The 16,724-nt window shown below is 40.6% G+C and overlaps 2 protein-coding genes and 1 long non-coding RNA gene across 5 annotated transcripts; 1 reads left to right on the top strand and 2 right to left on the bottom strand.

Moving 5' to 3' along the window:
- Positions 1 to 814: 814 nt before the first annotated feature.
- Positions 815 to 5,614, bottom strand: LOC112225211. Its single transcript, XR_002949550.2, has 3 exons — positions 5,254 to 5,614; positions 2,602 to 2,711; positions 815 to 865 (listed from the first exon to the last, which is right to left on the bottom strand). It is a non-coding gene; the product is annotated as an uncharacterized LOC112225211 (long non-coding RNA).
- A 158-nt stretch (positions 5,615 to 5,772) lies between these two features.
- On the top strand, positions 5,773 to 9,618 carry spc25 (SPC25 component of NDC80 kinetochore complex). Of its 2 annotated transcripts, none has more exons than XM_024388939.2 (7): positions 5,773 to 5,895; positions 8,136 to 8,295; positions 8,390 to 8,455; positions 8,574 to 8,720; positions 8,840 to 8,944; positions 9,061 to 9,159; positions 9,259 to 9,618. In XM_024388939.2, exons 2-7 carry the CDS (start codon positions 8,142 to 8,144, stop codon positions 9,381 to 9,383), a joined length of 696 nt encoding a protein of 231 aa, XP_024244707.1. In that variant the 5' UTR covers positions 5,773 to 5,895; positions 8,136 to 8,141; the 3' UTR covers positions 9,384 to 9,618. The 2 variants fall into 2 exon arrangements, with proteins under 2 accessions (XP_024244707.1, XP_024244708.1); XM_024388940.2 differs by lacking the exon at positions 5,773 to 5,895 and adding an exon at positions 5,952 to 6,226.
- Positions 9,031 to 13,844, bottom strand: nostrin (nitric oxide synthase trafficking). Of its 2 annotated transcripts, XM_024388937.2 has the most exons (17): positions 13,747 to 13,844; positions 13,474 to 13,559; positions 13,101 to 13,184; positions 12,912 to 12,974; positions 12,701 to 12,782; positions 12,545 to 12,607; positions 12,340 to 12,438; positions 11,791 to 11,916; positions 11,433 to 11,531; positions 11,225 to 11,350; positions 10,994 to 11,102; positions 10,806 to 10,894; positions 10,570 to 10,695; positions 10,099 to 10,339; positions 9,914 to 9,997; positions 9,676 to 9,837; positions 9,031 to 9,375 (listed from the first exon to the last, which is right to left on the bottom strand). In XM_024388937.2, the coding sequence occupies exons 1-16, from the start codon at positions 13,771 to 13,773 to the stop codon at positions 9,701 to 9,703; spliced, it is 1,641 nt and encodes a 546-aa protein (XP_024244705.1). In that variant the 5' UTR covers positions 13,774 to 13,844; the 3' UTR covers positions 9,031 to 9,375; positions 9,676 to 9,700. The 2 variants fall into 2 exon arrangements, with proteins under 2 accessions (XP_024244705.1, XP_024244706.1); XM_024388938.2 differs by lacking the exon at positions 12,545 to 12,607.
- Positions 13,845 to 16,724: the final 2,880 nt, after the last annotated feature.

The following is a 16,724-nucleotide window of genomic DNA, read 5'->3' as shown; positions in this document are numbered from 1 at the left end:
ATAACATCAGGCAATGTTTTTTTCTGTTGCCCTTTGTTGCATCTCATTTATTTCTGTCCTTTTCCTTGATGAAAAAAAAAAGACATTGAACCATCTACTTGATGGATATCTAACAGAATACATGAAGGATGAATTGTATGTATAAGGTACAATTCTCTGGAGTCTGAATTCTCTCTGAAATATTTATTATGTGACCTCTGGATGAAGCTGTAGTTTATCATTAATCTGCCGTCTTGAAATGCCGAACACAATTGTGTACTAAGTGCTGACGCGCCCTTCACAAACCACCAGGTCATTGTACATACTGTTTGGTATAAGTAGGCCTAAAGTAGAACCAGGATCTTTCACAAACAATGTACTCTACAAACTCCAATTGCCAAGAGATTAGTCAATCAAATGTATTTATAAAGCACTTTTCACATTAGCAGATGTCACAAAGTGCTATACAGAAACCCAGCCTAAAACCCCAAACAGCAAGCAATCCAGATGTAGAAGCACGGTGGCTAGGAGGGGGGGGGGTGATTATGGCCATTTAAGGCCAGATTGTTTTTCAAGATGATCAAACGTTCATAGATGACCAGCAGGGTCAAATAATAGTCACATAGAGGGCGCAACAGGTCAGTACCTCGGGAGTAAATGTCAGTTGTCTTTTCATAGCTGAGCATTCAGAGGTCGCGAGACATCAGGTGCGGTAGAGAGAGAGAGAGAGAGAGAGTTGAAAACAGCACGTCCGGTGAACAGGTCAGGGTTCCCTAGCCGCAGGCAGAACAGTTGAAACTGGAGCAGCAGTACGACCAGGTGGACTATGGACAGCCAGGAGTCATCAAGCCAGGTAGTCCTGAGGTGAGGTCCTAGGGCTCAGGTCCTCCGGGAGGGGAGGGAGAGAGAGAGAGAGAGAATTAGAGGGAGCATACTTAAATTCACACAGGACACCAGATAAGACAGGATCATTACACCAGATATAACAGACTGACCCTAGCCCCCCGGCACATAGACTATTGCAGCATAGATACTGGAGACTGAGACAGGGGTGGGTCAGGGGACACTGTGGCCCTGTCCGACGATACCCCCAGACAGGGCCAACCAGGCAGGCTATAACCCCACCCAAACCACAGCCCCCACACCACTACAGGGATATCAACAGACCACCAACTTACTACGCTTAGACAAGGCTGAGTATACCTAATTGATATCTATGGCCATATACAATGAGTGTAAAAAACATTATGCCCTTCCACTCTCTTAATGGCACACATACACAATCCATGTCTCAATTGTCTAAAGGCTTAAAAATCCTTCTATAACTTGTCTCCTCCCCTTCATTTACACTGATTGAAGTGGATTGAACAAGTGACCTCAATAAGGGATTGTGGCTTTCACCTGGATTCACCTAGTGAGTCTATGTCATAGAAAGAGCATGAGTTTTATACACACAGTGTACATTCTTTCACAAGGCAATATAAAAATAACATGCTTATAGATGTGCCTACCTCTGGCATCCCAGAGTTGAGCTGCCATAAAGGCCTCTGGTAAAGTTGAGTGCTGATGTGATCATTATATACCAGACAATCGAAGAGTTCATGGCATGACTGGGAGGACTGCCTTTAAGTGATAATGTCTGAGAAGCTGGTGTTTGGAGGAAATATTGGCACGGGTGTTTGTTAGGCCCGAGACGAAGTCAATATCCTCCAAACACCGGCTTCGAGGGCATTATCACTTTTATACAACGGGTTACCAACATTTTGGAAAAGGAAACGACCCAGTCGTTTGTTCTAAATGTTCCATACTGGCTGGCAACGTTTCTTATCCCTTGCTTGCTAGCTAGCCAACTACGGCTAACTTACAGTCACGTCAAACAGTGCAGCCAGAATAACAACAGTATCTGCATTTGCATTTGTCTAAGCTGTAAAGACTGCAAACTAGCTGCACTGTGTTTCGTTGTACCTTTTTTCAATTGACATTTCTTTGTATATATCCATAAAAATGATTGAAACAATTCATGATTTCGACTGGCTGAGAAACGCTGCCTGCCTGTCTGTCTCATTCCGACCCCTTCACGTTCATTACTATGGGACAGCTGGAGATCGAATTTGAATTTTGAAAACAGTTTTGCAAATGTCGGAGAGACAGACAGCAAGGTTTATACAAATCTCCGCTGTTGAAAACTAAATGTTAGTCTAAAAGTAATGTGAGATAATGTCTAGATGCTTTTTATAGTGGAGATCAAGATAATAAATTGCTTGGCTGGGCTGATGAGACAGTGGATTGCGGAGTCAGATGGAACAGAGTAAATAGGCATTCATAGATTTCGCCGGTGGTAACTTGTGGAATAGACACCGGCTGGAATACACTTTTAACCAATCAGCATTCAGGTTTAGACCCACCCATCGTATAAATACAAATAAACACTGTTTATCTATCATACAAGAAGGACATTCACGAAGATAAAATTCAAGTTCACACAACAATATATCAGACAGTTGTGCCATTTTGTAAGCCATTACTTAGAACTATCTAAGAACTGAAAATGTAATGATTGAGTTTCCTTCAATCTCTAGAATTTATTATCGTAATGATTGACAGACCGGAAATTTCACTGACCTGTTCCTGTTTCACAGGTAATGTGGAACTGCTACAGCTGAGGAAGTGAATTATTCCGGTAAAAGACAGTTTCCTGCACCCACTAGTATGGCCACTGGCCAAACAGAATCCTATAAACAAGAGACAGTCAGATTAACATTTATATAACAAGACGTGTCCCCTAAACAGAAAAAAATGATGATTTTATAAGCATCTATAAGGATACTGTTACATAACTTACATGCATTCTCCCCCTCCCTTTACTAGTTATGGCAGCACAAGTGTAAAAAATTAGGTGGAAACAGTCTCCAATAACTGCCCAAAATATCATCTTGGTGCAGACAATCTGGCTAAGTTGGAACCACAGAGGGAAATCGAGAGAAAATATGTGACGAGGGTCATCCACAGAGGTCATTAAGTCAAGGAACTGTAGTTGCTTTGGAGGTGCTGGATCACCAGCACCGCACTGCTGTGGATGAGGTCTATCTGGAACAACAGGAACAGCTGCTCCCTCGGCCATAACTACAGCACCGAGTGTGTGTGTGAGAGAGAGAGTGAGTGAGTGAGTGAGTGAGTGAGTGAGTGAGTGAGTGAGTGAGTGAGTGAGTGAGTGAGTGAGTGAGTGAGTGAGTGAGTGAGTGAGAGAGAGACAGAGAGAGACACAGACAGAGACACAGACAGACAGACAGACAGACAGACAGACAGACAGACAGACAGACAGACAGACAGACAGACAGAGATGTCTTTGAAATACCATCATAAATCATTCAACTGCTACGGCAACGAGTGATTTAAACGCTGCAATAAACTGTTGTGAATTATTAACAGAAAATATTTACAAAAGAATACATAGGAACAGAGCAGCATTGTACATCAGGACACACAACTGCAACACAATTCAACTTATACTGTAGAGTCTTCCTCAGGCAGCATTGAAGGCATGTTACACAAAGTTGTTTACAGGACGATTGTGTGTACATTTTCCACAGGCTATTACTTGTATTAGTTAAATATCAGCCATTCTATCCACCTCTGAGGATAGTGTTCTCCCGCAAACGCACAAGTCGAACTACCGGGATCCATTTACTGATTTATTACATAATTTTCCCATTCAGTGATTCTCTGGTGGGTTAATTGGACATTGCAACAGCAATGGGTTTCCAATAGTAAAGTAAAACATTACTAGATGTGTAATTATTATTGTTTATTATTAAAAGTAATTTTGGATTCTAACCATAACCCTAAGATAAGTGGTTCTCAAACCTCTCCTCAAGAACACCCAGACATTTCACAATTATTTTGTAGCTCTGAACTGCCACACCTGATTAACTAATCAAGTAGTTGACCAGTTGAATCAGGTGTGCTGTCTGAAATAGTTCAAACACTTCTTGGCTCGGGTGCCCAAAATTAAAAATGTTGCTCTTACTTTTACCAACTGAAAAAATATCAACCAGACGCTCCAGTAAGAGCACTGGGATACCTAATGAAAATGGAAAATAGTTAACAGGCCCTTTTTACAGTCAACCTCCAGGGACATAGCTGGTACTATGATAAACCAGTCACATTCTGTTAAGGTCCCCAAAGCACACACTTCCCTGGGTCGCTCCTCTTTTCAGTTTGCTGCAGCTAGCGACTGGAATGAGCTGCAAAAAACACTCAAACTGGACAGTTTTATCTCCATCTCTTCATTCATAGACTCAATCATGGACACTCTTACTGACAGTTGTGGCTGCTTTGTGTGATGTATTGTTGTCTCCACCTTCTTGCCTTTGTGCTGTTGTCTGTGACAAATAATATTTGTACCATGTATTGTGCTGCTACCATGTTGAGCTGCTGCTATGTTGTTGTCTTTAGGTGTCTCTTTATGTAGTGTTGTGGTGTCTCTCTTGTCGTGATGTGTGTTTTGTCCTATATTTTTTTATTTTTAATCCCCCGTCCCCAAAGGAGGCCTTTTGCGTTTTGGTAGGCCGTCATTATGAATAAGAATTTGTTCTTAACGGACTTGCCTAATTAAATAAAGGTTAAATAAAAGAATAAACCATGATTTCTTAACATGTATGTTGATGCAGATATGACCTTAACCAACCAAGCCACAGCCTTTTTGCCCTGCTACCGTCTAGGAGGAAGCAGCATAGGTGCATCAAAGCTGGGACCGAGAGAGTGAAAAAGAGCTTCTATCTCCAGGTCATCAGACTGTTAAGTAGTCACCACTAGCCAGCTTCTGCCAAGTACCCTGCCCTGAACTTTAGTCACTGTTACTATCCTGCTACTAAACCCTGCACCTTAAAGACTGCTGCCCTATGTACATAGTCATTGAACACTTGAATAATGTTTTCATACTGTTTTACACACTACATACTGTATTCTAGTAAATGCTCATCCTATATAACTACTGCTTTTCTATCCATATACTGTCTATAATGTCTATGCACACCATCATATAGATATATTTCGGACTCTGGCACTGCTTGTTCAAACATTTCTTAATTTCTTTCTTTTAATTTTGTGATTTGCGTGTAGTTTTTTGTATTGCTAGGTAGCTATTACTGCATAGCTAGGAACATAAGCATTACACTCGAGGTAACATCTGCGAAATGTAACATCTGCGAAATATGTGTACGTGACCAATAATAATAACATTTGATTTGATATAAACTCGACCAAAATGTTTACCTTTTTTTCTTTCTAATGTTGATACAGGCTTTGCCTGCCCTACAGAGGTCGATATATTTTTTAATGGGCTCCAGAGTGGCCCAGTGGTTTAAGGCACTGCATCTCAGTTCAAGAGGCGCCACTACAGTCCCTGATACGAATCCAGGCTGTATCACATCCAGCCGTGATTGGGAGTTCCATAGGGCGGCGCACAATTGGCCCTGCGTCGTTCGGGTTTGGCAGGGGTCATTGTAAATAAGAATTTGTTCTTAAATGACTTGCCTAGTTAATTAAATGTTCCAATTTTTTATTTATTTAAACAGAGTGACAGACATCGATTCGTCACAGCCTGGCGCAAATTCAGGAGACTAAATAAAACTTTGCATTGTGGGAGACCAGGAAAAACGTGTCTGATATCCTTTTTATTTTAATATGGTTTTAGGCTGAACATAAGTGAAAAACATCGTCCGTTATAAACACGGTATATTGTAATTTTTATCGCAGGAGTTTATTTCTTAAATTACTACTTTAAATGTGGATTAAAAACTCAATTTCCGGTGTGGCGTCACAGGCCCATCCTTGTTTCCGTGAGCGCAGAATTTTGAAAACAACAGCGAACAGCTGCCGAAAGTTTTGGTCGAGGATCGTCCGAAAATTGCCACGGTAGTAAACAAAATTCACCTTATTTGATAATCGGTTGTCATAGTATTTAATATAGCCACAAATATGTTTACATAAATCGCAATGGCCCCGTTTGGTCATGAGCTGTGTTGTGTTATGGCAATACCTAACGTCACATGGGATTTACTAAAAACATTTCGATACAGCAACGAAGATAATTTTCTTAAGAATTTAGAGAGCATTTTCGCAAACCCCTTTCCCAACCTTAACCTAACCTTCTGCGTAAATTATCCTACGAAAAAGTAACTTCCGGTCGTAGCTGTATCCATTGGCCTGTTTTTAGGGAAATCCTTGTCACAAACAGTGGTCAACCGTGAGTTTCTGTTTAAAACTACATTCTGGAATTCTCTTTTCAGCAAAATGGCAGACACGCCATTTTTGAGATTGACAGCTGAGGGATGCGGTGGCTGGGGAAATGTGGGCTGACCTCTAATATTCATAGACACCTAGGGAAATGTGGGCTAAACCTTCTAATATTCATAGACACATAGGGAAATGTGGGCTAACCTTCTAATATTCATAGACACCTAGGGAAATGCGGGCTAGACCTTCTAATATTCATAGACACCTAGGGAAATGTGGGCTAAACCTTCTAATATTCATAGACACCTAGGGAAATATGGGCTAAACCTTCTGATATTCATAGACACCTAGGGAAATGTGGGCTAAACCTTCTAATGCCCTTTCCTACCTGGACAAAAGGAACACCTATCTGAGAATGCTATTCATTGACTACAGCTCAGCGTTCAACACCCTAGTGGCCTCAAAGCTCATCACTAAGCTAAGGACCCTGGGACTGAACACCTCCCTCTGCAACTGAATCCTGGACTTCCTGACGGGTCGCCCCCAGGTGGTATGGGTAGGGAACAACACATCAGCCACAATGATCCTCAACACTGGGGTCCCTCGGGTGCGTGCTCAGCCCCCTCCTGTACTCCCTGTTCACTCATGACTGCATGGCCAGCATGACTCCAACACCATCAAGTTTGCCGATGATACACAGCAGTGGTAGACCAGCCTTTAGGGAAAGGTCAGAGACCTGGCCGTGTGGTACCGGGACAACAACCTCTCCCTCAACGTGATCAAGACAAAGGAGATGGAGGACCGAGCACGGCCCCATTCTCATCGACGGGCTGTAGTCGAGCAGGTTGAGGGCTTCAAGTTCCTTGGTGTCCACATCACCAAAAACGAACATGGTCCAAGCACACCAAGAAAGTTGTGAAGAGGGCACGACAAAGGCAATTTCTCCTCAGGAAACTGAAAAGATTGGGCATGTGTCCTGAGATCCTCAAATTCTACAGCTGCACCATCGAGAGTATCCTGACTGGTTGCATCACTGCCTGGTATGGCAACTGCTCAGCCTCTGACCGCAAGGCACTGCAGAGGGCAGTGCGTACAACCCAGTACATCACTGGGGCCAAGCTTCCTGCCATCCAGGACCTCTATACCAGGCGTTGTCAGAGGAAGGCTCTAAAAATTGTCGAAGACCCCAGCCACTCTAGTCATAGACTGGCAAGCGGTACCGAAGTGCCAAGTCTAGGTCCTAAAGACTTAACAGCTTCTAGCCCCAAGCCATAAGACTCCTGAACAGCTAATCAAATAGCTACCCAGGCTATTTGCATTGCTTCCCCCCCACCTATTTTACGCTGCTGCTACTCTGTTTATTATCTATGCATAGTCACTTTAATTCTACCTACATGTACACATTACTTTGACTAACTGGTGCATTGACTCTGTATATAGCCTCGCTATTATTATTTTACTGCTTCTCTTTAATTATTTGTTATACAAATAACAAATAATTAAAGAGAAGCAGTAAAATAACTTAAAACTGCATTGTTGGTTAAGTGCTTGTAAGTTAGCATTTCACTGTTGTATTTGGCACGTGACAAACTTTGATTTGATTCTTGAAGAATATAACCTATACATGCCTTGAGCTTAATTCAACTGTAATACTCCATTAGAACCCCAAAATATAAACTACTTTGGGAACACACTGTGCATAGCCTCAAAAAATTGTTAGCCCTTGTATGTATCCATAGCTCTGCCTATGAATTTGGAAGTGGTAAAACAAATCCAGCCCCATCCCTCAGCGATTTACCAAAACAGTGGAATGGTGTCACGTTGTTTTTTGAATTGCAGATTGCCCGTTTAACAAACCATCCTGTATTTTGCCAAAATGTCGACTGACCTAATCAGTATTTTGTATTTCCGTCACCTAGATCATCATGAACTGCATTACAGATGCAAACATTGGGAATTGGTTTAGTAGCACAATGGAAGACATTCGCAACAAAATGCTTTTTCAGGGAACGGCCGAGATGACGGAGACCGGCATGGATTGGGTTCAAACCCACCGAAAGACCGTCAGATCTGTTCTCGGTATGAGTTGGATGCTGTCGTCATGATTACTGAGTCAAGGATGCTTAAAATGTGTCTATTCACAGCTATAATAATCTCCCTTCTCTTTCTGCAGATACGTGTTCAAAGAAATGCAAGGATGATGAAATAATATTTGAAACGATAGACTCATACAAAACAGGTAAGATTGTGCCGGACATGACATCCTGTGAAGTGTCACTAACAATCAGTTTGACCTTAATCTTGGCACTGGCCTACTCATACTTTATTATTGAAGACAATGTCCCCCCTACCCCCAGACTTGGAAAATAAAAATGCCTCATTGGTGGAGAAGAGAAATGCCATTGCGAAGAGACTGTCTGAAGTGGAAGGGAAGAACGAACAGAAAAGCAAGATCATTGAAAAGATTGAGATGATCCGAGTGGAACAAGCCAAGAAAAAAGAATGTAGGCTATTTTCAGTAAATGGAAAATAGATTTTGTCCTTCGCACACATCTATTCATTGTTCTAAAATAGATTAGTATCCAAAACAAACATGTCCCCTTGTTTTTCCCTTTCTTTTAAGTGATTGTGTCCCAAAACAAAGCCAACAAGGACAGACTGAAAAATCTCAACAAAGCCAAGCAGATGTTTCAGGGTCGGCTGGGATTGGAAATTAGAAAAATTCACGGTAAATCTGGAATAAGTCTGTTGGCAATGGCAGTAATATTTTACCGTTTGAACATTTTAGTGTTGACCAAGTGTTAAACCACAGAATTAAAAGGAATTGTTATTCTTTTATTCAAGGAGAGAAATTGCAGTTTATCTTCCGAGACATCAACCAAAAAGACTCGGAATGTGTATACACCTTCATGCTGAGGATCAGCGAAGGAGGATTATACCAGAGTGAGTACAGTAAATAGAACAGTAACAAATGGTTTCGGAAACTAGGAGTGCTATCATGAATGGCTGGAAATGTCACATAACCATATTTTTGGTCCACAGTTGTGTCTAGTGACCCACCACTGGACTGCATGGCTCACTTGGAGCAGAGACTCCAGGAGACCAACAACTTCTCTGCCTTCCTTGCAAATGTCCGGAGAGAATTTCTTGCTCTAAAACCTGAATAGTAAAAAAAAAAGAAGAAAAAAAAAAGAATGTGGATCTGTTTATTTTAACATATTTTAGTCACATCCTGTGTGTTTTGTCTCCAACATTGTTTGTAATATTAATGTTTTTATTATATGACGTCCATTTTAAAAGGCTAGGTTGCAATTTTCAAGTTGGTGGGGTTCTTCAGTGGCCCAAAGATTTGATCAGGCATTTTGGAATTGGTTTAATTAAATAAACGCTTTTTGTACACACCCCCCCCACAGTTGATTGACGTATTACTTTAATCTTGTAACAGGATAAATGCTTTACCCTGTCCATTTGCGCCAACACTGACTCATACATCTGATGTTTCTACAACACTTAACATGGGCAGCTCCTCAATGTAGGTTGATGGAAAATGGCCTATCTGTCCATTCAATATCCCATACCACCAACCGCTGTCTTCTTTTTGATAGATGTCAAGAAGGTCTCCTGTAACAAATTATTTTGTAAGTATAGTCATGGATTTCATATTTTTTTTCCCATATCTGTTTTTATTGTCCATTACCTTCTTTCATATTCAACTCATCATCTCTGTCTGATGTGAAATCGTAAACAGCTCTGCATTTCCCAATGCTACACCACTCTGCACCTTAAGGAGAAGTTTCTATGTATTAGTGTTTCTTGTTATGACACATAGGCAAGATCAGAATGGTATATCTTTATAATTATATATATGTGAATGGGTGTCACCTTCTCCTTCCTTGTCATCAGTCAAGGACATGGCTCCATTGACAGAGCCACATTCCCCTGGGGCTGCAGTATCTTGGATGACAGCAGTGTAGAATTGGTTTACTTCTACTGATGAGGCCTCTGCTGATGTCACACTCTGAGGGGGTCCTTTGTAAATGATGGAGCTCCTCAAACGCGATCTGAACGGTGTCTTTTTGATTTTTAATGGACGGGACAGCTGAACAATACTGTGCTCGCAATCCTTGGAAAACAGATCGTAATCTGGTTAGGATGTATAGTAACATACACACATACTTGTGTTGATCTATTTTGTGTCGTCAAAAAGGATATGCCATGATGTGTTTGTGCTGTCTGAATCTAATTGAACATGCACAATATGGATTAAACAGTATACTGTATGTGGGTGAATTAATCTAGGCTACAATGAATTTGTGCAAAGCCTGGAAAAATGCGCTTTGATTATGGACCTACTTTTTCTTTCCATTTTGTTATACTGGCACTGAATCGATGCAAAGTCTTAGGTTTTCCCTCCAATTCAGCCAATGTGCTGGAGAGTTTGCAATGAGTTGCTTCAAGAAGGTTCAGTTTCAGAGTGGTCTGTAGACATCCAATAGGGAAAATGCATTTAACACAATGCTAGGAAATGTATACAGAAAAATATCAAATAATATTTTCAAAATGGATCTATTGCTGTATGAAAAACAAACCTCATCAATCAACTGTTCCGTTTCTTCCAGGTTCTTTTTGTTTGAGAACGATGGGTTTTCAGAGTAAGTCTTCACCAGTCTCTCAAGACCTATTATTAATAGGATGTTGGAAGACATGAAACGAAAAGGTGTCACTCAGAAATGTATTATTTCCAGTCAAATTCTATGCTTCATTTTTCAACACTTACCTTCAGAGTCTTTCTTTGTTTTTGCGATACTGTCCCCCAGCCGCTGGAGTTTGGACTTGATGGCATCTCTTCTCCTGTCTTTTTCCATCAATGACTTCCTGTCCTCCTCCTTAACATAAGTCATTGAGGGTCAGGCACAGTATAATGTCTTAGGTCAAAATCAAACTAATACCAGATTTATTTACAGATACAAATGTACTGTACAATTATGTGAACAAAATGGACCCTTACAAAATAATCAGTCATCAGAAACTTAGCCTTGTTCTCCTCTGCTGTTACACTGGTCTCCTCCACCAGATTTTGGATATCCTTTTCCACATCAACTTTCTGGATGGCTTGTTCTATTTGTTTCTGTCTCTGTAAGTAATACAAGACAAATCAACGATACAGTTTTTGTCACAGGGTTGTAATTAAGAGTAATTTTGGGGAGAACGCTCACATGTACAAGGGTGTGTCTGAAGCTTGCCATGTGGAGGTTGTATTTACTCAATATGTTGCACAGAACTTCTATCCGCTGTTTCTCAACCTCCTGGATTATCTGAAATTATAAAGTTACTGTATCACTATAAGGCACACAATATGGACGCTGCAACACTCAAACCTGACTATCTAAATTGGTCTAACCAAACATCAGCATGAGAGGAGACGTGCAATACAACTGAACTCGGCACATCGAAACTTCTTGGGTGACCTGCCTTGACCCCTTCTCTTCAGATCAACAGTACAGTCAGAGAAGGTACATATCTTTAAAATAAAAATGATTTTGGAGGAAATGTACTGTGGGAATTGGTTAGAACCTGGTAGCAGTTTTTCAGTGTGTTTTCCCACTTCAGTCTGGTTTCATGGCCATCCATGTTGATGGTGAAGTACTCCTCATCTGTTCTGGTCTGGGCCTCAGCAGACTTTGTCAGTCTGGTCAGCATCTAGTTAACGACAGAACAAGTCATCATCCTAATCTTATTCAGGGGTTGGAAATGGCATCTTTTTGAACTTTATTACATTGGGAATTTCAACGGTTTCCTAATCATACATATCAAAAGGTGACAATGACAGTATTACAGTAAATATTGCAGTGCAGTACCTTCTGTTTTCCTTCTCAATGACAGTATTACAGTAATTATTGCATTGCAGTCCCTCCTGTTTTCCTTCTCAATGACAGTATTACAGTAAATATTGCAGTGCAGTACCTTCTGTTTTCCTTATCAATGACAGTATTACAGTAAATATTGCAGTGCAGTACCTTCTGTTTTCCTTCTCAATGACAGTATTACAGTAATTATTGCATTGCAGTCCCTCCTGTTTTCCTTCTCAATGACAGTATTACAGTAAATATTGCAGTGCAGTACCTTCTGTTTTTCTTTTTCTGTGCAAATGTGTGTATTCTTTTCAACAAAGTTGAACAGGGCCTCATGCTCTCTTGTCAATCCAACCAATTTCTTCTTCATCTGTGAGGGAAAATGTTTGAACAATAGTCTTAATCAATCATTTTCTTTGAATGATGTAATCAACCAAACACTCTATTTACCAAACAAGAATTTAAGGAAGACTTACCTTGATTTGTTCACTCCAGTTCGTCACAACAAGTTTAGCATTTCTTTCAACAACATTATCAAGCTATTCAAGAAAGGGATAAAAAAAACAATATGTCTCAATGTATAATTGTGTAGAATGATGTGTTGGTAGGAATAAATGATCCAAACTACTCACAGGTCTCTTCCTCTTGTTGTGCTCCTCAATGACTTGTCGAATTTCTAAAATTGCCTCTGCCTGAAAAGCACTTCCTAGTGCTCTGAAAAACAAACCATAATAGTATCATTCCTCAGACTCAGTCATAGAGAATATCCAAGCAACATCTCTGCTACAGATAATAAAGTCATAATATGATTAAAAAAACGTCATAAAGTCATGCCTGTAATACCTGTGTGTGTCTGCTGTAGAGTACATGTCATCAGATACATGGCACCATGCTCGGTATGTGGAACTTCATGGAAATAAAAACAACAACATGCAGAGAGTTTAGAGCACTACAGTAATGGCCTCTATTCAATCTGGATCGCTGAAGCATTACAGATTGCGTGATAGAAATGTGAAGGTAGAACCAACTCACTTGTCATTCATTCCTTTGGATGCCTTCATGAGTTTTCCAGCAAGCTTCTGAAGTCCCTTGGCATAACTGATCTCCAGCTCAGCTCTAGTCACAAATAAGTGTCATCAAGGGATGTTACTTTTGTCACACTGAGGTGAAACAGTAACTACAGCTAATTAAAAATCAATCCGGAGGTTAGGACCTTGGCATGCAATTGTGAATGACCGAGTTGGTATAGTCCATACATTTAAATGATTGGACATTTTATGAAATAGAAATATGTGCAGTCCAGGTTGAAAAGGGTTTTACTTTCCCAATCCTAGATAGCATAATAACAATTTCAAATAAATGACCTCACTAAACAATATTCTCAAGGAGTTGACATTGACCATACCTTTGCTGAAATACTGTCATGAGCTCCTTACAGAAATGCTCCCCATTTTTTGAGAACTTCTTCAGATCTTGGTACAACAGGTTGTACTATAACACATTCAACAAGTCATGGTGTTGTCAAACTGGCTATTTCTAGTAACAGTGATACACACAGCTATGAAGAAAAGCCATTAACGTTTCGACCTATGGTACAAACATATAAAGGAGAAGTAATGATTTTATTTGTACATTTGACTAAAAGTAGTCTTTGAAAAGAGGTAGAGTTAGTACTCACAGCACAGGTGCTCACAGGGTCCGCCATTTTCAGTCTAAGAGGGTTTATTGACTTTGCACTTTGAACACGCTCCTCCTAAAGTCATTCATGCGGAAATCACCTGCGCTCATATAACCAGTGCACAAGGAAAATTCCATTGGAATATTTAACCATTTATGTCCTCAACCATCCACTGTCACCTTGTGCAAGGGAGTTCAAATGATAGTTCATGTCAACAAATTGCTTAATTTTTCCAAAGTTATTCAAAATTCATGAAACCCTTTTTTAATTTTAATTTTATTGTTATCTGGGGAAAAATAGGGGAGGGTCATACTTTTTCAATTTCAGTCATGGGGAGAGTTTGGTATTTTTGATTTAGTCCAGGGGAGGGTCATGCAATTTTTCCTTGATTAAATGTCATATTGTTCAGGAGGGTTTGGGAATTAGTTGCTTGTTATAGTTTCTCGATGTGTGCCTGAAGAAATGCAATATATGTGCATGCGGACTAGGACAACTGATGTCCTGTTCAGTTTGAGAGGGAGAGCACGAAGATGAAAAGGAGGAATGGAGGTAAGCTTGCTACTGCTATAATTGATTTGAATAAAAACAATATGTTTCGTTGTCCATAATAACGCTATGTATCAGAGTTATTGACCTCACAACAGCCCTATTCGAGTAATATACTTAACTTACATTACTATGATGTAGCAGCCACGGATATGGACTGCGCATGGGTGCTGAAAGTAGAGGAGGCTTCATTTTAATTTGACTTTAGGTTACTAATAACAAGAGGGCTTTGTTTTGGGGCCTATTCCCGCCCTATTCAAGAAATAAGAGGAAGGCCTACCTGTTTGACAGACTAAACTATAGTCTACTATCCATAGATTTTCTCAGCCAATTACATCAGTCACTATACACTCGGGATTTTTATTAAACACTGTATATCAGTGTCAGTGAAGAGCTTGGCGTGTTAAGTTAAAACCGGGGCTCGAATTGAGGGGACGTGTAAGGGTATTGTGGCTTTTGTTAAAGGTAAAGGCTAAAAGCATAGGCCTACCCCATGTTAGCTTAAGATTTTTAAAACATTTAATGGAACTGATTATTTAAAGCGACCTATAACGTCGCTTTAGTAAGCAATGCTAGAAATAAGCTTTGGTTTGACTCTATGATATTCAGAGGCTACGCTGCAACCTTTTATAGGAGGCAAAAAAATGTCTTTGCTTGGGAAATAATGTGTGATTCTCTCACTATCAATTGACATTTGACATTTCAACAGGTTAAAACTTCCTCCCCAAAATTGGGCACTAGAATTACTTAAGAAAATATGTAAATGTTTACATGACTTACTTAATTGATTTCCCACCGTTTTATAAGTCAGAAGGCAGCTATCCTTCCTAGGACCATGTCAAGGTCCTCTGTCGAATAAACGTGTATTTGCCTCCCTCTGTTGGTCAGCTGCATCATTGCATCCATTTATATCACTAGTGCAAAGTTATGTCAAAGGGGCGGGCCTTAGAAAAAAGGTAGTCAGCTCAACTGCTTCACCTTACAGACATGGCAGAGCAATCGCTGAATTTGTCGCGAACAATCAGATCTAAATACATAACTTGTATAGCTCTACGATAAAGAATGTGACCTACACACTTCCTGAAATAAGTTAAGTAATTTTGTGTGGATGTCAAACATTTGTTTTACATCGGAGGCAGACACATTGTATATGCTCCGAACGACAAAATTCAGCCCTTTACATAGCCGTTCTCTCTTGTCTAAAGTATGGACGCTGTCACATCTGCTCCTGCCACGCCCTCTAGTGCCCATCCGGTGTCTCTCTAACCTGCCGCCACTTCCCCTGTGCTCTCTCCCTCTCCCCCTGTGTGTGTGTGTGTGATTGTTTGGGTGGAGACAGGTGTGCTGGAGTCAGAGCAAATCCCCACCAGCTGCAACCCGCTCCATAATCAAGACCTCTACAAATACTCAGTCCTGCCTCTTCCACACTGCCAGATCGTAATCTCTGCTCAGTCAGTCTACGCGTCTAGCTTTTGTTACTATTCAGATCCGGTTACCCTGCCTGTCGCTATTTTCCACTCCGCTACAGTTCTGCCCACCCTGACTCTGGTCCCTGTCTCCAGTCCCACGTCTCGTCATCCTGTTACTCTGTCCTGGATCCCCTACTCTACTACTCCCTTTGATTGCCCCCTGGACCTGCTTACCCTTTCTCCAATCCTCTCGCTCCAGCCTCAGCCTCCGCACCTGGTCTCCAGCAACCCGCCCAAGCTTCCCCTGACCTGCACTCCATCTTCCCCGTACTCCAATAAATACCTTGATTACTTCATCCCAGTTACCTCGTCTGAGTCTGCTCTTGGGTTCCCCTGTTCCACTCCGCGTAACAGATGCACGCTGTTTAAATGGCTCAAATGTTGTTTAGATGTCACAAATTGTACAGATTTGGACTATCACTAATGTCATGATACAGTATATTTGGTAAGGTAATAAAGACTGTGAAATATTTTGGGTATGTATATGGACATATAATAAAGCATGAAAAGGCATAGTCATTCACATTTGTTTTTTTATCATACCGTTATATTTGTATAAGTTTTATTCTACCTTTATCATGTACTAGATCATATTGGTTGAAACGTTTTTTTTCTTTCTCAGACCTAAATAAACAATTTCAGGTGAAAGCCAAAGGTCATAGCTTTCTAGGGTGGGGAATCACTACTACGTTAATAAATATTGCCCTCTTGCTAGATTGACTAAAACCACAGTGAAACAGTGCAAAATGGCTGTCACCTCAACTGGTTTTAAACATACTAACTCTAAATCAGTCAGGAGCAACAAGGTAGCCTAAGAAGGAAGAAAATGTATTATTATATTATTACTCTCAGGCTATAGCCTACCATTTAAGAAATCAATTGTGGGGCCTACAGAGTGGCGCAGCGGTCAAAGGCACTGCATCAATGTGCTAGAGGTGTCACTACAGACCCGGGTTCGTTCCT

The sequence above is a fragment of the Oncorhynchus tshawytscha genome, linkage group LG26, assembly GCF_018296145.1.
Source record: "Oncorhynchus tshawytscha isolate Ot180627B linkage group LG26, Otsh_v2.0, whole genome shotgun sequence".
NCBI lineage: Eukaryota > Metazoa > Chordata > Actinopteri > Salmoniformes > Salmonidae > Oncorhynchus > Oncorhynchus tshawytscha.
Note: the sequence above shows the minus strand (reverse complement) of the source record. Positions and strands in the feature narration are given on the sequence as shown.

Excerpts from the sequence above, each read along its gene's own strand:
- spc25 (XM_024388939.2), top strand. The coding sequence starts at position 8,142 with ATGAACTGCATTACAGATGCAAACATTGGGAATTGGTTTAGTAGCACA. Across the intron at positions 8,721-8,839 it reads ACAAGCCAAGAAAAAAGAAT|TGATTGTGTCCCAAAACAAA; the intron begins GTAGGCTATTTT and ends CTTTCTTTTAAG. Across the intron at positions 9,160-9,258 it reads CGAAGGAGGATTATACCAGA|TTGTGTCTAGTGACCCACCA; the intron begins GTGAGTACAGTA and ends TTTGGTCCACAG.
- nostrin (XM_024388937.2), bottom strand. The coding sequence starts at position 13,773 with ATGGCGGACCCTGTGAGCACCTGTGCT. Across the intron at positions 12,608-12,700 it reads ACAACAAGAGGAAGAGACCT|CTTGATAATGTTGTTGAAAG; the intron begins GTGAGTAGTTTG and ends TTTCTTGAATAG. Across the intron at positions 9,838-9,913 it reads TGAGTTGAATATGAAAGAAG|GAGACCTTCTTGACATCTAT; the intron begins GTAATGGACAAT and ends AATTTGTTACAG.